We start from the raw sequence: 21,351 nt of genomic DNA, 5'->3' as shown, positions 1-21,351 counted from the left end.
TATTGAAGAACATTTATCATTGAAAAAAAAAAATTATTTGAAGTTAAATGACATCTATGTCTCTTTTCCAGTAACAAATTTCTTTATATCACATTTTTCTGAAAAAAAAAAAAAAAGAATAGAATTATTCTGCAGCTGGTTTGTTGGTTCCATTCTTACAAGGTGGAGCTCCTTGGCTTTGACTTTTCAGATCATTACCAGCCACCAAAAAATATGCAGTATGCCTGCAAAACCATCAAAAGTGAGAAGGGCATTTTGGGAAGAAAAAAAAAAAGTATACTAAATGGTGATTAGTGAGCTCTCTTTACCTGAAGAAATTTAGCATTCTGGTTTTTGAATCATGATCAATGTCTGTAGTGTTATCTAATGCTTGTTGCATGTGGTGTAGCCACCTCTCGGCCGCCTTATGAGTCACCGGAAATGGGCGGTGCCGCCCTATCAGAGCAGGGTGGCCTGCACACAATCGTTTTTTTGAGTGTTCAAGAACAAGAATGAAGATGAAAGTAGAAATATATGAAAATATGTTGATATTTCTTTCATTTAGGTCTTGAAGATATGCTAAAGTATGGTTACCTTTCCTTTGAGAGTACAGAGGAGGTCCTCCCATTCTTTGCACAAAAAACTCGTATTGATTCTGAATGGCATCTTCCTTTTTTGAGTTAGCGAAAATAGACCTGAACCACTCTTCTTCATCATCATAAACCCTAGTCATTGCAGCATTTTAGGAATACAAATCAAATCAATAAATAAGCAACATTACTCTAAATCCTTGAAACCCGCTTGGTTGTAAAATTATATGCATTTTGATACTAATCCAACACCAAGTATCTAAATTTAGTATCTTTCTTAGATAATTATACGTTTTATTCAGAGTTGCTCATAAGCAGTTAAGAAGTTTGCATAATTTCGGAGGTGGTAATCAGTAATGATCAGTTTGAGTGCAAAGTCGAGCACTAATCTCAAACAATCAATATTCAAAAGTGTGGATTTGTATCCATTAATTTTCTCAACACCCATTATTTGAATCAGCAAGGACCCCAAATAACGCATAAAACGATGATTATAGAAGCACAGCTATGAATCTTTACGGATTTTACCGAAAACCCATCAAGTAAAACAACAATGATTCTCATTCCCCCAAATAACAAAGTGGGGTTTGAAAAAGAATACCTTGTGTAGAAATCGGTGGAGAGATTGATGAAAGTCTGAAGCCCTAGCTTCTCAAAAAGATTAACCTCGTCAATGGAGAAGGCATCTTCCTGGTCAACGCCACTCCACTCTGAAGCTTTCTGTTGCAGACTCTGCATATCGATGCTCTCAAGTCTCAACTCAATGCGTGCAATGAAGAATTGAGGATGTTATGAATGGGAGATTGATTGTTCTTATAGGCTCGTGTGCGTCGCGTCGGGGAAACGCGAGATTATGGAGCCGATGTCCACAACGAACTACACACAGTAAATGGGGTTTTGAAGAATCTGTGGGCTGCTTCTTCTTTATTGGTCAATCATTTATTTATGCAATGAAATTACGTGTTTTTATCAAAATATAGTACACTTTTTATCAACCATACAAGCATATCTCAGTTTGTTTATTATGAATTTAGACAAAAATTCATTGCCGGTAAAAACCACGAATAGCTTATGCAAATTTCTTATGTGTTTTTTTTTTTTTTTTTTTTTGTCTTTATGACTAACATATCAAACGATGGATGGACGGCCATTTAATTTTATAATAGGGGTGACACGAGAAACTTTACAGTGACATAATAGTAGAATTAAAAAAATTTCGAAATTTTTTGCATTGTGTACATCTAGGTGTTGTCGGTGTCACTTCGGACACCATAACAAAACCGCCCTTCTGATCAATTTATCTTTTTTAGGGATATTTTGTCCTTATAAGTATGAATTAAACTCAAACAAGTCTAAAATAAAAATAAAAAGTCTATAACTAACAAATTCCGATGAGCATGTCCATAATGTTTCGTATTATGAGCCTTAATTTTTTTTCTTCAAAATCATAAAATTCGGGATACGGTATCGTTGGTACCAGTACTAGTATCGAAACCGGTACCATTCCCGGTACTGGTACCGATAACGTTAACTCGAGATCGTATTCGGGATTGACTTTCGATCAAATTCTGTATTCGAGAAATCGATAATGGTATTGGTCAGTACCCGTTCTGTCCCGCACTCATCCCTACATTGACTAAGGTTGTTAGGAGTGGTCATAACCAAACCACCAGCCAACTCAGCTTCACGTAAATATTTTACCATTCCACAACCAACCCACTATGTTGTGGAAATGGTGTTCATCGTTGGTAGTGAAGATGCGAAAAAGAGAAGAGAGAATGGGAGAAAATATGAGGGAAAAACGAATGAACAAATCAGAAGTCCTTCAAGCTCGCATGTTATATGTTTCCTTCATGACTTCAAGCTCACATCACATGTGACTATAAGTGATGTTGACCGAGTTTTTTAAAATGAAATTGTTAAGATTGTGTCATTGTGATTTAGGGAAGAGACAAAATAAAGGGGTGAATGGATGTAGGTTTAACAAGAAAAGTTATAATTAAGCCATCTGCTATGCTTTCCATGGAGAGCTTCCAAATCCATCACCACCACCCACCACAAAGTCATGGAGTACCCTCCACGACCATGAACAGAAGAACGAAGAGAGAGAGAGAGAGAGAGAGATAGAGAGAGAGAGAGAGAGAAGAAGAAGAAGAAGAAGAAGAAGAGGAGAAGCCCTCATTGGGCGTTGTCGTTCGTCTTCCCCACCACAAACCATCACGAAAACGCCCGACCACATTAGGCCGGGATGGTGTGCACGAACAACGCTCGTGGCCACATAGACCACGAGCCTCTTCGTCGTTGGTATACAAGAAGGCCTGAGGGTATAATTGTCCATAACTACAATTATAGTGGATGAATAAAAATGTATTTGTGGAAGTATCACCCCCTTAGTAAAAAAAAGTCCACATTCGTCGGTCTCACAAACCCAAGCGGGTTCCGACCGGGTTACCACGTAATACGAATACGTGTAACGAAGACCGCAGTGCACGATTATCCCTTCAAAATCCCTAACTTTGTCTTCCTCCCCCTTCGTTGCAAACCCTAAATCTGAAATCCAAACTACTCAGAAGAAAGCTTCTATATTATAATTCAGTTTGAACTATAGTGTTGCAAAAATTTACATTTTTTTGGTTGCAGAGAGCAATTTATCTGTGGGCGTTCGAATGGTCCCGATTGATTCTTCAGGAATTCTGATGGTAGAAGAGAAGGAGCAGCAACACAACAAGAAACGACGGCGTCTTACATGGGATGTGGCAGCATCCCCAGCAGAACAACAAGAGGTTGGTTTTTGATGCTCGCTTGATGCCGTTGGGAAACATTAAGGTTAGGGTTTTTTGGTTCACGGTGAGATTTTCTTTGTAGGCTGAAGTACGGCAGCGTCATATCTCGCCTCCAAAAAGAAAGGATGATCGTGAGGGACATTATACGTACAATCTTGGAGAGAATCTAACTCCAAGATGTGAGTTTTCTTTGTCCTTGAATTCCTTGCTATCGCTTCTTTGACCTCTTCATATCACATCAACTGACAATTTAATTTTTCTTAACGATTTCATTCAGATAAAATACTGAGCAAAATGGGTGAAGGTTAGCTGTAAAGTGTCCGCTGTCTGCAAAATCTTATATTTTTATCACTCTTCTTTTGTGGGTATCAGCAAATTGCTAGTGCTGTAGGCACCTTTGGTCGAGTTTTGGAATGTTGGGATCGTGAAACCCGTGGATATGTAGCAATCAAGGTAGTCCGAAGCATAAGAAAATATCGTGATGCTGCAATGATTGAAGTTGATGTACTTGAACAACTTGCTAAGAATCATAAAGGAAGATCACAGTATGTTTCTTTCACTTTTGTGTCAGTTCTTCATCATTCATGGATGTCATCATCTCTTCAATTATTTCTGCAGCTGTGTCCAGATCCTGAACTGGTTCGATTACCGCAATCACATATGCATAGTAAGTGTCTTGAATTCTAGATGACTTTGTTCTCCTGTTTTTGTCAATCATGCTACTTCTTTGTTGATAAGGTGCTTTAATATATATGTGATGCTTGTTAGAATATGAATTTACAGAGGTTGATAACTAGCCTAAGTGAACATGAAACCTCCTTTGAATGCATTTTAATGGTGATCAGGTGTTTGAGAAGCTTGGACCAAGTTTATTTGATTTCTTAAAGAGAAATAAATACTGCCCATTCCCTGTGGATCTTGTTCGTGAAATTGGACGTCAGCTTTTGGAATCTGTAGCATGTGTGTAGATTATTCTTAATAGTCTTTTTTTGTCATAAAAAATAGGTGTAAGTAATAAGAATTCTCACAATCTTTTTTGGATAACATCCATTTGTTATGCATCATATATTGCAGATATGCATAGTTTAGGGTTGATCCATACTGACTTGAAGCCAGAGAATATCCTTCTTGTCTCTTCTGATTATTTAAAGCTTCCTGGATACAAGGTAAACAAATGACCTTTTTGAGGTTGGAGACATAATGCAATTGGTAGATTTGTTCTGTTTTTTGATAATTTTATCTTGAAATATTGCAGAGGACTTCACAAGGTGAAACACATTTCAGATGCTTGCCAAAGTCAAGTGAGATTAAGTTAATTGATTTTGGAAGTACTGCTTATGATAATCAAAAACATAGTTCCATTGTTTCTACAAGACACTACCGTGCACCCGAAGTTATTCTAGGTTGATTTTCATAAACCCTAATCCATAATCCCTAAATCTTTAAACCCTAATGAGTGGATTTATCCATATCACAGGCATTGGATGGAGCTACCCATGCGACATGTGGAGTATTGGCTGTATACTTGTTGAATTATTCACGGTTTGTTTTCTTTTCTTCTTCCTTTTTCAGTAAGTTTATATATAAACTGATTTACATATATCATTTCATCATGTACTTATACAAGATATGATGAAATCTTTCAGGGTGAAGCTTTGTTTCAGACTCATGAGAATTTAGAACACTTGGCAATGATGGAGAGGGTGTTAGGACCTTTACCAGAGCATATGGTTCAGAGAGCCAAGTAAGATCAGACCTATTTTGGTAAAACTTATTTATTTATTTATTTATTTTTCAAAAATATGATATTGTTGTTACTTTGTACTGGTTATTGCAGCCAGGGTGCAGAAAAATACTTCAGAAGATCAAGATTAAAGTGGCCAGAAGGTGCGGTTTCTAGGGAGAGTATTAGAGCAGTGAGGAAGCTAGATCGCCTCAAGGTTTTTTTTTTTTTTTTTTTTTTTTTCTTTTAAAATATTTAACAAAATGAAGTAAAGTATGAAATGATGTTTAATTTAATGTGATGTTATAATTATAATGCAGAATATGATATCAGGGTGTGTTTCATATGGAGGTTTGAGATCATGTATTGTTGATTTGTTGTATGGATTATTGAAGTTTGATCCTGAAGAACGTCCGACTGCTGAAGAAGCTCTTGATCATCCCTTCTTTAGGAACACTCATTAAGTCAGTTATCTGATTTTGGGATGTTAAAGATTAAAAAACATACAACAGGTGTCATCTCATTAGTATTTTGGCTTATTTGTGATTTTGTTAAACCATATTTACAAAATATATTAGTTAAGATTCAACAAAATTTGAGAATCGTTGTATTTCAAAATCGAGAGTTGGAAAGGCATCTATCTCTCTACATACAATTTATGTTGTTATGTTTTAATTATGAAGAGATTTTTATCTTAATGTTAACGAGGTTATGTTTTTTGTGTTTGCAACTTGTAAATTATTTAACCAAGTGAATAAGGTCATAATAATATGATGATGCTTGACACATAGTGAACTGTGTTTTTATCAACATATCCAGACGATTAACATTCTTATCTCTATTGGTGATTTTAGTGATGCCTGATTATTTCGGTGTATCTGGAATTTATGCAAGTGTTTGTGTCGGTGTCAGTGTTAGTCTGTTATATAATACAATTTTGATTGTATGGAGTGTTGTTACATTTATATCAAACAAGTTCCATCTAATTGGTGATGTTAGTCAGTGATAACTTTTGAAAACTGCCCCCTTTGTCTACCATATCCATTTTTTTGGATAATGAGAGTAGGAATGGTGAATAAGATTAAGTATTACATGCCACTTTTTTATGGTCCTATGAACTCGAACAATTCAAAATACGAACATTAAATCTTCTCGTGTCTAAGGTGTTGTTTGTTTTTTTGAAGCCAAAATGTCTGCAGTCTGCGGACCACATCTGCAAGTCTATGTGGCAGAAGAGATGGACCAAATGTCTGTAGTCTGCAATAAAAAGACTGTTTTTAATGTCTGTAGCTATTGAAATAAATTAATTTTTCAAACATAATTTCATATCATAAACATTAAAAATGCATTTTCAGCCAAAAAAAAAAAAAAACTGCAAGGTGGTCCATGTTTTTTTTAAAGGTTAAAATGAGGTTTGAAGACCTTTATAGACAGTGACCCATGTCTGCGCTAAGAAGACCTCGTGCAGACGTTTTTTGATCTGCACACTTCTATAAAAACAAACACTCTGCGAGGGCATATTTTTGTACGGTGCAAACAAAAGTGATTGCGCAGATCTTTACAAAAAAAAACAAACAACCCCTAAGAGTTTAAGTTTTGTGTTGTACGCATATCTTTTAATATTATATATTATATGCAAATTCCAAGTTATATAGAGTGACTAGATTTCATTGGATAAAGGGTGTGAAGCCACTTTTGCCATTCTTTTCCATTTTTAGGGAGTGGTGCTGAAAAAAAATTTAAAAACATAACATTTAAATGTATTTGGTGTATCATGTTTGATTGATTATGATCCTGGTGCGATTTGGTGTTGTATGTGATACTTTGAATGATCAAATGAGTACTTTACAAAGGAAGGAACATGACAAGTTTTAAATATGAGTATATAAGTTATGAATAAATGAACATCAACTCTATGATGCTTTACATGTGGATAATTAGTGTCTTTATGATTTTGAGTATGACTTAGGTTATTCATTTTAGAATCATCTTAAATAAACTTTAGGGTTTAAGGTTTAGGGCGTGACATATTGTGTCTAGGCACAACCCTTGTGCGAGAAAATGACTAGGGCAATTAAGGCTCATTACAAGAAAAATGAATATTTGTAACACACACACACAAAAACTACTTAGAAAAATTGGTATTCATAAATCCAAACTTTTTACAGATGACCTTTACATTTTAGTTTTTACTTTCATTTTCCCAAATATACTTCCATTTTCTCAAATATTTTTTAAACATCATCTTCCCATACAACGCTTCTTGATTTCATAATAAACATCATACCAAATTTGATACATCCAATGAGTATTACATAATCGGTGATAATAGAAAATAACAAAATAACAATAACAAAAATCATTCTTTCATAGTCCAACACAAAATGAGAAAAATTGCCACCATCAATAACTATGGATGGCGGATATATAAGTTATGGCCTCATCACCATCTACTTCCTCAACGTCTGCATGATGTACTCAGCATAAAGATCCCTACACCCGGGACAAAATCATCATTTTCATCAACAATTAATTAAATACCATAATGCCATAAACACATGATATACATATATTATATATACATATAATCAAATAGAGAGAGAGAGAGAGAGAGAGAGAGAGAGAGAGAGAGAGAGCATACATTGAGTATTGAATGGCATCATGAGCAGTATCCGAAGGCAGAAACTCATCCACTGCAACCTCTTTGTTCTCATTTTTCTTGTCTTTAATTCTTCGTCAAGAAAATCCATTACATCTTTTCAACCCAAACCCGATTTATGTTAACATATATACAAGAAATAGCAACATAATTCTTTATTATATATAATGGCATTCTTCTTTAATTAATTTCAATTATTTAAAAAAGGATACAGTCCTCAAAAAATCGGCGGATCTCAGCCAAACGATGAGGTGCCAGCTGGCTAATATCAGTGTAGTGACGATACTCTGGATCATCAGCACATACTGCAATAATCTTGTCATCTTTTTCTCCCTAAATTCCAAAAAAAAAAAAAAATGTTCATAACTTTCACCTCATAAAAATGAACAATAAATGATAATGATAATGATAGAGCACCTGATCAATCATAGGCATCAGTCCAATGGCCCTAGCTCTAAGAAAACATCCTGGAAGCACAGGCTCCTGCAATTACAAGTGTACCCAATTACTAACTTTCAAAGATATATATATATATTTCCTAATTATAAATCCACATAAATAGTTAAACACCATAATTAAATCCACTTAAATACCTGCATTAGGACAAGAACATCCATGGGGTCATTATCTTCACATAGGGTACGAGGAATGAAGCCATAGTTATGAGGGTAGACAACAGATGAATATAAGATGCGATCAACCTTGATGAGCCCAGTTTTCTTATCAAGTTCATATTTCACCTTGCTTCCTTTTGTGATCTCAATAACCTGTTTACAGATCAACCCAATTCAATATGTAGCCAAACAGATGAAGAAAAGTTTTATACAGATTGGGTACATTTAACAAGATTAACTTACCACATTGACAATTTGGGGAGCTCCGGGTCCTGTGTAGGCATGCAGGGTTTAGTAATCATAAATTGAGAAAAAAAAAAATTAAGTTAATAGAATCGATGAAATTAAGATACCAATCTCAAGATCATGCCATGGATGAGCAGCGACGGATCTCCTGGATAAGGAAGATAGGATCCTTTCATTCAAACGAGGGGTACGCTTCTGTTCACTCATATCTGTATCATCCACTATTGTCAATATAAATTGGATACAGTATCATGATTATCGTATAAAACTACAAATATCCCTTTTACTAATTTGAAAACTTATAGAATCTGCATACTTATAACAAAGCAGCTACTGGTTGTGGGATCGAATGAACCCTAAAGTAAAGATTGGAGATCTTTAAACATGGAAGATGATGCGATTTTGCATAAACGAACAACCAATAAACAGAAACAAAGTTCGTACCTTGATCGTAAGTTAGAAATGAAGAGGGGTTGAAATAGTCGCCGGAGTAGGGCAGGTTGAGGAGGAGAAACGGAAGGGGGGGGGGATATATATAGAGAAAGAGGGGTTTGGTCGTTCGGATTTTGAAGTAGGAAGTCAAATGAACGTGGAGACAAGGTGGCATACATAGCGGATTGGCAGGTCGGGTCAGGGTTGGCATAAAAAGTGTGTTGTGGTGTTTGTTCAAGACTTATATTGACGAGGTGCTTCTGACATTGTCAACGTGATAAAGATTTTGTATGTCTTTCGTTGTTTGTTTTTCAAAGAAAACATGTGTGAATTGTGATAACTATTTTGAAGAAATATTTTGAGTTTATAGATTTTTTTTTTTTTTTTTTTTTTTTTTTTTTAAATTTCTATATCATATAATGCCAACAAAATATAATTGTTTATATTTGTTTTGATTTCATATGGTTTACAATCAAACGAATAAATAATAGTTAAAAATAAAATAAAATAATATAGTTAACAACTAAAAATACATCTAAACATCAATACTCATTGAACTCAACAAAATATTGATCAAGTGACATCAATATTCATTGAACTCAACAAAATGATTGGCATATGAGAGCATTTTCATCCCACTTTCATTCTCCATTTGTTTCCTTATTTTCTCTCTCATTTTTCTCTAACACTCCCCTATTTATTCATTTATTTTGGGAGATATGAATAGTATTACACCATATATGGTGGTATATTTATAACACTCCCCCATTTATTCATTTCCCCCAAAATGGGGATGAACTTTGCGTTGTCGGTTTTAATCCCTCTGTTTATATATTTATACATTTCTAGTTCGTTTTTACCTATTAATTATAATTTAAATATAATATTTAATAATTATAATATTTTTTATATATTAAGTTATATTAATTAATTATAAATATAAAATTTGTTTTTTTATCAAATTCATATAAAAAATTAAATACATATTGAAATTTTAAAAAATGATAACGTATTTTACAAAAACTTATAATTAAAATATATATTACAAATATGATAGAGGTTGAATTGACGATAGACGAAGACAGTCAATTCCAACAATTTCTTGCTCGATATAAACGTATTAAAGATAAAGAAGCACACTTCAGTCTACCAAATGCGTTAGTTGATCATTTGTGGGAAATTTATTCCAAAGCATAAATATATTATCTATGCATGTATAATATTTATTTAAAAATGTGTATGTCTAATATTTATATAAATGTATGTATAATATTTAGACAAAACTTCAAAAATGGTCCCTGTGGTTTTTGAAAATATCAAGTTTAATCTCTAAGTTCAAAAAACCTCACAGATGGTCCCTGTGGTTTCAAAACTTTTAACATTTGGTCATTCCGGCTCACTACGTTAGCATTTCACCGTTAAGTAGGGGACATTTTTATCATTTCACTACCCAGGGACCATTTATGAGATTTTCTATTACTTTTTAAAATAATAATAATAATGAATGAATAAAGTTTAATATGCATTGGGTGGATGAGAGTGGACACTCATTAAACGGCCATTTTATAGGCCATAACCTTATACCCCCTTATAGATCGGCTTCGTGAATGAGTCCTACTAACGGTAAGACTAGCATTTTAAGTTATACACACACACACACACACACATATATATATATATATATATATATATATATATATATATATATATATATATATCTTGTAATATTATAATAGTATAGGGTGTATTTTAAATATTTTAAAATACTAGGGTTTTAATGAAATTTAAAATTCCTAAAATTTAAAGCCTTTTAATTTTAAATTTTAAATATTAAAACTTTGATATAATAATTATCCCAAAATTAAACAATTAATTTGAATTATTTAATCTTGAAGGATTATCTTATTAAATTAAACAATTAATTTGTCCTAATCCCTTATATCCCCTAAAATTCAAAAATATGGGATGAGATAATTCAAAATCTTTAATTACCAAATTAAACCATTAAAGAGATAATCAAAAGACATGACATATCTAAATCCCTAAAATTTATGAATCTTATCTTGGCAAGGAGGCAAATTTCGAAACCCTAGGGTTCGATAACTCTAGAATTTGAAATCTTGGAGGCGAAGGAAAGGGTTTGGGAAACCCTATCAAATTTCGAAATTAAGGGTTTAAGAACCCTAATTTCGAAAATCATGCCTCTAGGGTTTATTGGCTATAAACCCTAATGTGTCAAATTCATACATTTGTATAAAACTAATTGAAAACAAAACCAAATGCTCTGATACCACTGATGAGTTTTATACAAACAATCTTATGTGTGCATGCAACCCTAGATACAGATCTATGTTTTCACTATTAGTTATACACCATTATGAACGCAAAAAGAAGCCTAACATGCTCCTAGTACTTTCAAAATTTATAATGGTTTATGAATTACATACCTCTTGTTGTTATATTGTAATAACAACTTGTTTCTAGAATCTTACTGTCTTTGAAAGCAAGTACCACAAGCGTAGTACCTCTAATGGCTCACAAATATCAAGAGCAATTGAAGAAGCAAAATAGAGAGGGAGAGAGGGGAGAGGTAAAATTGGCTCTAGGAACTTCTAGGATCAAGTGGCCGATTTTCTTATGCCAATGGGTCTTTATATAAGTGTAGGAATTAGGGTTTCAGTCCTTATCCTAATCTGATTATTTTCCCATTAAGCAATCCAAAGGATAACTCTAAAAACCTTATCATAAATGAATTCTAAGGTCTTTTCCCCTTGAATTCGTCCACCCTATCATATAGGGCATCATTTGCCCTACTTTGCAACTATCACATAATTACAGTTCAATCCCCCTAGTTCAGTTAACTTCTTTTGATCACAAAATTAATTATTGACCAATGTTAACTAAACAAATATGATTTCTCTTATAATATATTATTCTTAAAATATATTAATAAACCATAATAACCTCTTTCTCTATTATTTCTCCAGTTAAGTTGCTTTTGGTGAAGGCAACCCAAAAGAACCATGCACAACGGGGTCAAGTACTTACCAAATATGGTTACAGGATTGATACTAATCCAACAGTTATTTTGGTTGAAAAGCCATAAACAGTTTCAAAAGGCTACGTTTTACATGCTTATTAAAAAAATGCTTTTTGAAGCTTATGGAAAAACTATTTTAAAAAATATTTTTGAGTTTGCCAAACAATTTTTTTTACTTATTAGCTTTTCAAAAAGCCAATAAATATTTTTAAACGCAATCCCAAACACCCTCTATATTACTCAATTTCCCATATTAAAAACTGAGTTATTTTGTTATAGGGATTGATTAACAGGAACACTTCATTTTACCATTTAGAGATCTTATATAGTTTTTAAGGTATTTTTATTGATTAAAATTGCATTGTTTTTTTTAAAAGATAATTAAAAATAATTATATATAAATTAACTTTTAATAAATATGTTTATAATGTGTCTAAAAAATATCTTAATAGCAAGACCATTTATTACCGTTTTCATTTTGTCAATCTTTATGATTTGCCTTGTTCAAAAGCAATTAACAAGGGTCAACCTAACCTAAGTACCTAACCTAACCTACCCAAAGCAAACCAAACCATCTTAAAGTTGAATCGGTCGCTATCTAACCGTGAAAACCTAAAACCGGCCAACCCTAAAACAACTTCATAAATATGAAGCAGAGAGAATTTGTACGTTGCTTAACAAAACTTGTACTTCTTTATTAGACCGTGGTGGGTAGCCGCATAGACGGAACCCAAAGTAGAATTAAATCCAGTTTAATTCACAAATCGACGTATAAAATTGTCAATCCCTCTTTCTTGTAATTCTCTTTATCAATTTAATTACAAGAATACGTCGAGATCCGGCGCGGCGGTCGTCGGATTTCGTTTAATTCGATCATGATGAAGGTTTGTTCTTCCACCGTCGTCGCATCTGTCCTCGCTGCCTCCACCGCGGCTCTCTCCTCCTCCCATTCCAATGCAACTGCTCAGGTACACAACACTTTCCCCAAATTTCATGATTTTTGTTAAAGAAACTGAAACCTAAAAGATATGGATGTGATTGGGTTGGGATGGTTTAACAGGAATTGAAAGTGCGAAATGGTGGGGAAAGCAGTGTAGTAGAGAAGGAGAAATTCGCACCTAGATTCGATGGATTAAGGTTCATCGAGACATTGGTGACAGCCCACAGATGAGAGATTAGGCAATTTCAGGTTCCATCATGCCAAAGTCGCAATCTTTTTCTTTTCGTTTTTACAATTTGGAAAGGACCAATTGGTTGTTAGTTTGTGACGTTTTGATTTGGTGTGATGGATTTGGGTTTCAGGTTTCTTATTTCTTATTTCTTTTTGTATTCTATCAGAGTGTAAAATCCCATTTGTTGGGCGCCGATTGTATTACTGTTTGAATTTGAGATTCTTCTCTTTATCGATTCTGAATTTACATAACTTTTTGGCCTAATTTTGGATAAAATAATACTTAATTGGTGTTAATTTGGTGAATTCTTGTAACTTCGTGGGACAAGAAGCCATGGATGGATGAACGGGAGAACTCCGGTCCAATTTTCCAGCAGGAAAGTGTTCTTGTATAACGTAATCAATAACAACATATGTAAATATCATCAAAACCCAAATCGTCAATTTGTGTGTATATGGGTAAAATGTTCATCTCAATCAAAACCTTGATAAATGAATCTTGAATCTGTAGTTCGAAATATTCTACCTACCCGAAGCGCGACTACAAATTGATAGCATTAAAGTTAACAAACAGAAGATGTATAAATTGTTTGTCCAGAAGCGAATTTGATAGAGGTTTGCAACTATATGCAGGGTCCTAATAATTCTAGAAGATACAATTAGGGTATACAAATTAATGTGTTTGGGTTGACTTTAAAAAGGGTTCGAATCGTTTTCTGGTTCGGGTCGTATTCCGGTTAGTAGGTAGGTTTATAGGTTGTGTTCGGCTTGGTTGGTAGGTCTATAGGTTGTTTACACGTTGATCGGTCCTGTTTAATTATATTAGGTTAAAAAACATATTTGTTATTTCTCAATTTAATTATATTAGGTTAGCAAAACATATTTGTTATTTTTCAATACACATGTACCCCTAAAAGTAAAATCCCTTTAACACATCTGCCCACAAGGTTTGAACTTTTAGTCTTAATCTCTCACGTCTAATCCCTTTCGCATTCCAAGGCTCTATGCTTAATCGTCTATTATTTAATATAAAGTCTTTTACCGATAACTTTTCTTATGAATATGAGATTTAAGTAATTTACAGTTTTGGTCCCTTTGTTTTGCTTAGATTTGCACTTCCAGTCTAACATTTGAAAATTTGACAAAATTCATCCTATGGTTTAAAGAAATTACACTGTACATCTTTAAATTTTAAACTGTATAAACATACAATATAAATATAAGATCTAAACAGAAATATTTTATTTAAAACAAGTATTTTTTTTTACATAATAACTAATAATAAAATCTAATAATTATTTCTCGGTAAGAACTATTTATCAAAAAAGTTATTTATTGTCGTCGTTTTGCATGGGCACGCATCTAGTATATATATATATATATATATATATATATATATATATATATATATATATATATATATTATTGTTTATTTTTTCCCTTACAATTTATTTATATTTTTTTTATTATTTGACATTTTTTTAACTATATTGTTTAATGGTCTTACATTTAGTTCGTTTATATTTTTTTAATGTTTTTTTGAATAATTTTTTCTAGTTTTTTGATGTGTTGTTTGAATACATTTTTTTTGACGCTTTGTTTGTTTATATTTTGTAAAATATTTTTTTATAGAAAATGTAAAAAAGTTCGATAAATGTGAATACTATTACATAGATTAGGTATAAAATTATTGTTTTAACATGATTAATAGATAGGTTAATCGAAATTCAAAAACAGGTTTCAAGTTATAAAATGACTAATTGGAAACAGTATAACTCGAAAACGAACAAAAATTCTAAAACTAAAAAAATGAACTCGAAAACATTGACATATGTGTTTGAGTTATAGGAATTCTGATTAGCATTTGTCATTCAGAACAAAATGTAAAAAAGATTATAAAACTAAAAGACTTGAACTCGAAGCCATTAACACTCGTTTCGAATTCCGATTAGCCTGTACAATAATCCTAATAAAATAAATAATTTTATATCTAATATGTAACAACCCAAAAACCATGATAAAATTTTTCATTTTTAAACAAGAGTTAAAGTCATCAAATTGTTCCAAAACCATCACATAGTAAAATCATCAAATTATCAGAGTAACAATATCAAAAAGTGCGCAAAATAGTGAGGGGAGAATGTTGTGTCATCATGTTGGACCCTTCCCTTAGTAGCGGAAGTATCTGAAACCATAAATATAATATGTAAGCAAAAGCTTAGTTAATTTCCCCAAAGTACCACATACCATACATAAATAAGTCAGTGTTATGAGCCAAATCATAGTCTTACAAGTAATTCCTGCCGAAGGCCAAATCCTGGTCTTCCATATAGGTGCCAAGGGTCAGATCCTGGTCTTTTATACATATGTCAAGGGCCACATCGTGGTCTTTCATACAATTGTAGGGGCCAATTCCCGGTCTTTCATACACATATCACAAAGATCGCTAGTATCCTATATCATAAATAATGGGTCGATCTTGGTGCCTTCGACCCATTGATATAGTGAAAAAACTCACATCAATCCGCTGATAAATAACTAGATGCTCGACTATAGAACCGGAAGATCCTACACTAAACACAAATAAATAACCCTAATCAAAATTAGGTTATAAACCATAATCGTGGGTCTAAATCTCAAACCCAAACTCCTAAGGTAAAAGATCATTTTACCTAGGGTCAAAGACCATTTTAACCTTCCCATAATGGGCCTAACCAAACTTGGCCTAATAACACAATAATGCCCCCCAAAGCCCAAAAAGGCCCAACCCATACTACTCAAGGCTCGCTAACAAAATCTCGAGTCCCACTCAAGCTTCAAACATTCCAAGGCCCAAAACCTAACAAAGGCCCTAAAGTCTAAACCCCAAGCAAAGACCAAAAGCCCACAAAGAGCCACTTGAGGCGTACGCAACCAATTGCCAGTTCACGCAACGTATTGGGTTGCTTGCCACCCTAAGACATTTAGTGCTTAATCCATTCAACCATAAGGTCCAACTCTTAGATCTCTTCCATTTTCGGGTTCTAATACATAAAGTTGGCAACTTTAACCCGTTGCATGTCTTAATGGAACCCAACATCCATTTTTGTCCAACAATACTCATAATAAGAAATCAAACTCATGCATAAATCAATAACAACCATCAAGATGGCATTTTTTATGCATCATGGATAACAAAGAGGCTAAGATCTAACAAATCTAACTCATGTAGTTGTTCAAACTCATAAGAAGAACCCATGGGACCAAATAAAGCTCACAAACAAGCTCTAATCTCAAACTATCAAAATGAATCATCAAGGTAAGAAGTTTATACCATCTAAAGCTCACAAAGTTGATGAAGACTCTGGATCTAAAAGCTTAACCTCCACAAATGCTTGGTCTCCAAGCTGCTTCTTGAATACACATAAAAATGCCACAAAGTTACTTTCAAAGCTCAATAACACTCAAAGAATGAATTAGGGTTTCAACGGGACGAAATGAACAATGGAGGCCGATGAGGGTAGAGGTTCAAAGGCTATAATGATGTTCAAATAAGGTTCAAACCCTAATTTATAAGGTTTGACCCTGGCAACCGTACACCCGACGTACACCACGTATGCCCAACGTACGTGGTTAAATCCTCACGACCAAAACGATCTCGTACGCTAAGCGTACCAAACGTACGCCCAACATACGAGGGAAAATTTTTCCATTTTCTCAAACTTAAAGGACATAAGAAGTAGTACCCGGAATCGAGTGTTACATAATATGTGTTAATCATATTGACATTTAACAAAAAACTTTATGTTTTTATACAGAAAATATTTATAAAAAACTTTACTAAAATATAAAAAACCAAAAGATAAAAAAAAACATTAATTCGAACAAAACATTAAAAGAAAACCTTGAAAAATTGTTAAAAGAACGTCAAAAAATGTAAACTAACAAAATAAAAAAAAAACATTAAAATATATTTGAATAAAATTTCAAAAAAAAAAAAAAAACAAAAATCATAAAAAATATAAATAAAATAAAAAGTAAGCTGAAAAATATAAAAATTAAACAAATACATATATATATATATATATATATATATATATATATATATATATATATATATATATATATATATAGGTTAACATAGTCTTTTTAAATGGAATGATGATGCACATTGTAATTTCTTTAAAGCATAGGGATGCATCTTGTCAATTTTTCAAAGGTTGGACAGAAAGTACGAATCTGAAACCGACCCAGAGACAAGTAAACCCCCGACGAGACACTTGCAACGAGAAACTGACCCAAGGACTCGACCGCTTTAGCGACCCAGGACTCTCGCGAGGCGACCGCGTAGGAAGTCCGTCCTCGCTAAATATTGTCCTTTAGCTATAGTACAAGGATAACGGCTCTAGGCGACAAAGAGCGCAGTCAGAGCATTATCGCCTGGACCAATCGTTGGGTTGGATACAAACGTGGAGCATGACCCTCCAATAAGAATGGCGGATCCTGTCTTAACCGTAGTCCTTGTCCCTCGTACGTACCGAGGAAGATCTTCAGTATAAAAGGATGGTCGCTCTGCCTTGGGAGGTAAGCTATTCAACCCCGATCATCCACCTCCATACTCACAGATTTACCTCACTAACTTGACCGTTGGAGCGTCTTTCCGAGACCTCCTCTCGAAGAGCGGCTGACGTCTCTTCTTTCTTTGTGACCTTTTAGGTTCCATTCCGACGGCCATCTCTCAACAGTTACGGTGGTTCGGAGCCAGGTCGCATCATATATATATAAATATATATATATATATATATATATATATATATATATATATATATATATATATATATATATATAGGTTAAAATAGTGTTTTTAAATGGAATAAGGATGTAAAGTGTAATTTCTTTAAACCATAGGGATTCATCTTGTCAAATTTTCAAATGTTGGATAGAAAGTACGAATCTGAACAAACCACAAGGATCAAAACTTTAATTTACTCTAAGATTTATTTATTAAAAATAAAGGTAAATAATTTTATAAATTGTGTGAAGTATGTTTAAAATGAATGATGTATATATGCTCTTGTATGACAATGACTTGTGAACCTGATTATGACTTACAAACTCGTGAACTGGAATATAACTGGTAAACACGATTATGACCCTCAAACCTATGAACCTGTATAGATCTTGTCAATTTTTGGTCCGGATCATGTTTTCTGACCCATTACAACCTGAACGTGACACTATTACCACCTTAACAATTATAAATCAAGTAAACTTGAATATCACTAATCAAACATGTCTTAGTTTTGGGAGACATAATAAAACATGGATTACTTGAATATCATGTCTCAATTTTGGAAGAAAGAAGAAAACATGGACAAGAAACCATAGTTTTCTTTGAGAAAATTCCAATCCAAAATCTTTCAAATGAACTTGATATTTATACTCTGCCATAAACCTATCAAAACTGAAATTTTCTAACTCTCAAGACAGTTAGTTACAAATTACCTAGTTAATTATTTATTTATAAATAATTCGTAATTTAATTAAATTAAAATATATGTAGTATATCCAGCCATAATTTGATTAGTCGAACGAATTTAGCCCTAGCTTTATCCATTTGGTAAACTTCTAAAATAAATGTAATTTTTCTAAAGCTTTTGATAGTTTGAAAATACCAAGCTTGATATCTAAAATTTTGTTGGATATATGCAGTTTTGAATAATTATTGAATTTTTTATTAATCTAAGAATTATAATAAAAGCTTTATATATACATAACATATAGACAACAAGTTGAACTGCTAATTTTTCTTAGATAAAATTAGCTTTTTTTTTTTTAACTATATTTATACATCTTAAATCGTAACATTATATATATATATATATATATATATATATATATATATATATATATATATATATATATATATATATATATATATATATATATATATATATGATTCGTTAAACTTTATGAAAAACTCCACACTATCTTATGCAAATAAACCAAAAGTATCAAACACTAAAGTTAAAAAAGCATCTTGATTTTTCATGCATATTTTGTCACTTTGAATGTGAGGGTTTTAAAACAACTTGCACCAGTGTGAAAAACTCAATCGGAAGCCCATGAAAAACAAATAAATAAAAATAAACCTTGTTAGTAATAGATACATGTTTCCATTCTTACCGATTTCAACACATTAACATGAATGGGACTTGTATCTAACATTTCAACAAACTCCAAAAAATATCTCCATTAAACACCAAACAATTTTAATTTAAATCATTAAAAGAGCCATTTAATTCATCTAGTGTGACATATGAATTGACAATCACATGCTTTCTTGCTCTTCAATTATTCTCTTTCTTTTGATATTATATACATATATTTTTTATTATTGGCACAGAAAATAGTAAAAAGGAGCATATCAAAGTACATGCCATTTGTTTCGGTTAATTTTTGTCCACGAAAGTAACGTCTAATGCGTCACTACTAGCAGTCGGTGTCACTTGGCTTATCTTCAATATCACCACCACCACCACTTTCGATCACTGGAAGTCCACTCATCCAGTCATCCATGGAACGTTTCACCACTCACCTCCTCCACTTCATCGTCCTTCTCTTTTCCGGCAACCTACTGGTGTTAGTGTCGTCAATAGGGATCAACTACGGCCAAATTGCCAACAATCTTCCCTCGCCGGAAAAGGTGGTTCCGTTAGTCAAGTCCATTGGCGCCACCAGAGTGAAGCTCTATGATGCAGATCCCGACGTCCTTAAAGCTTTTGCCAACACCGGCGTTGAGTTCATCGTCGGCCTTGGTAATGAGTACTTAACAAAAATGCAAGATCCCACCGAAGCTCAATCGTGGGTCAAGTCAAACGTCCAAGCTTACCTCCCTGCAACTAAAATCACCTCTATTGCTGTCGGCAATGAAGTTTTGACCTTCAATGATACCTCTCTTTCTGGTTGTTTACTTCCGGCGATGCAGAGTATACACACTGCCCTAATTAACCTGAAATTGGACCGGCAGGTTACTGTCACAACCGCACATTCTCTCGCCATACTTGAAACCTCTTATCCGCCGTCGGCCGGAGCTTTCCGGGAAGATTTAAAAGGATGCCTTTCTCCTATTTTGGACTTCCTTTCGAAAACATGTTCCCCGTTTCTGATCAACGCTTATCCTTTCTTTGCATACAAGGCTAATCCGAAGCAAATCTCGTTGGATTTCGTTCTGTTTCAGCCCAACGACGGAATTGTTGATTCCGGAAACAATTTGCATTACGACAATATGTTGTTTGCTCAGATTGACGCTGTGTATGCAGCTCTTGGTTCGTTAGGGTACAAGAAGCTTCCGGTTCAGATATCGGAAACAGGGTGGCCTTCAAAGGGAGATGATGATGAAGTCGGAGCGTCGCCGGAAAATGCAAAGAAATACAATGGAAACCTATTGAAGGTGGTGAGTCAGAAGAAAGGAACACCGGCGATGCCTGAATACGATTTAAACATTTTTGTGTTTGCTATGTTTAATGAGAATTTAAAACCCGGACCAACTTCAGAGAGAAACTATGGTTTATTTAAACCAGATGGAACTCCGGCTTATGGTCTCGGATTCTCCGGGATATCCTCCGGAGGAGGTAATTCCGGCCACAACAACTCTGGAACAAACACGCCTACGCCGCCGTCGTATATTTTGCCGCCGGAAAACCCAAACAACGGCTACATGTCAATCTCGCCGGCTGTGAGTTTCTTTTTCCCTTTATTCCATTTCCTTTTTACAGAGAATATTTTTATTCCAAACCTGAAGCATCTTTTTTTTTTTTTTTTTTTTTTACAGGAAAGACTCATTTGGAGGAGAAGTATCGGAATATTATCGGCGGTGGGTTTGATCTTGATTTTGATTTCGATTTCATTGCCATGAAAAGCCATCAATCAGAGACGATCACAATCAATAAAGAGAGAAGAAGGGAGGAAAATTGTATTTCTTTATTATTATTATTAGTATCCATTTCTATTCTTTCATTCGATGCTTTAGGTTTTTCATATTCATGTATAATTGTATCCTCTCATCTTTATATATCTTTTTGCAACTTAATCAAAGTTTATTCAGATAGAAATCATTACCCATTTAGCCTCTT

At 33.6% G+C, this 21,351-nt stretch overlaps 4 protein-coding genes across 5 annotated transcripts; 2 read left to right on the top strand and 2 right to left on the bottom strand.

Annotated features, from left to right (window-relative positions):
• GLB3 (hemoglobin 3) lies at window positions 1-1,503 on the bottom strand. Its single transcript, XM_078962537.1, has 4 exons — window positions 1,171-1,503; window positions 574-704; window positions 309-453; window positions 1-224 (listed from the first exon to the last, which is right to left on the bottom strand). Exons 1-4 carry the CDS (start codon window positions 1,305-1,307, stop codon window positions 125-127), a joined length of 513 nt encoding a protein of 170 aa, XP_078818663.1. The 5' UTR covers window positions 1,308-1,503; the 3' UTR covers window positions 1-124.
• Window positions 1,504-2,977: 1,474 nt separating this feature from the next.
• On the top strand, window positions 2,978-5,794 carry AME3 (Protein kinase superfamily protein). 2 transcript variants are annotated; one of them, XM_078960399.1, is made up of 12 exons: window positions 2,978-3,352; window positions 3,435-3,531; window positions 3,630-3,656; window positions 3,744-3,897; window positions 3,971-4,019; window positions 4,198-4,312; window positions 4,427-4,518; window positions 4,608-4,755; window positions 4,830-4,894; window positions 4,999-5,096; window positions 5,190-5,292; window positions 5,396-5,794. In XM_078960399.1, the coding sequence occupies exons 1-12, from the start codon at window positions 3,236-3,238 to the stop codon at window positions 5,537-5,539; spliced, it is 1,209 nt and encodes a 402-aa protein (XP_078816525.1). In that variant the 5' UTR covers window positions 2,978-3,235; the 3' UTR covers window positions 5,540-5,794. The 2 variants fall into 2 exon arrangements, with proteins under 2 accessions (XP_078816525.1, XP_078816526.1); XM_078960400.1 differs by lacking the exons at window positions 2,978-3,352; window positions 4,198-4,312 and having other exon boundaries at window positions 3,429-3,531; window positions 3,630-3,897.
• Window positions 5,795-7,321: 1,527 nt separating this feature from the next.
• LOC145002129 (soluble inorganic pyrophosphatase PPA1-like) lies at window positions 7,322-9,216 on the bottom strand. The gene is made up of 8 exons (XM_078961424.1): window positions 9,039-9,216; window positions 8,702-8,803; window positions 8,592-8,620; window positions 8,328-8,501; window positions 8,152-8,217; window positions 7,947-8,067; window positions 7,717-7,798; window positions 7,322-7,568 (listed from the first exon to the last, which is right to left on the bottom strand). The coding sequence occupies exons 1-8, from the start codon at window positions 9,199-9,201 to the stop codon at window positions 7,526-7,528; spliced, it is 780 nt and encodes a 259-aa protein (XP_078817550.1). The 5' UTR covers window positions 9,202-9,216; the 3' UTR covers window positions 7,322-7,525.
• Window positions 9,217-19,624: 10,408 nt separating this feature from the next.
• Window positions 19,625-21,330, top strand: LOC145000379 (glucan endo-1,3-beta-glucosidase 11-like). The gene is made up of 2 exons (XM_078959590.1): window positions 19,625-20,954; window positions 21,051-21,330. The coding sequence occupies exons 1-2, from the start codon at window positions 19,794-19,796 to the stop codon at window positions 21,132-21,134; spliced, it is 1,245 nt and encodes a 414-aa protein (XP_078815716.1). The 5' UTR covers window positions 19,625-19,793; the 3' UTR covers window positions 21,135-21,330.
• Window positions 21,331-21,351: the final 21 nt, after the last annotated feature.

Source organism: Lactuca saligna, chromosome 6 (assembly GCF_052625555.1).
Source record: "Lactuca saligna cultivar CGN05327 chromosome 6, ASM5262555v1, whole genome shotgun sequence".
NCBI lineage: Eukaryota > Viridiplantae > Streptophyta > Magnoliopsida > Asterales > Asteraceae > Lactuca > Lactuca saligna.
Note: the sequence above shows the minus strand (reverse complement) of the source record. Positions and strands in the feature narration are given on the sequence as shown.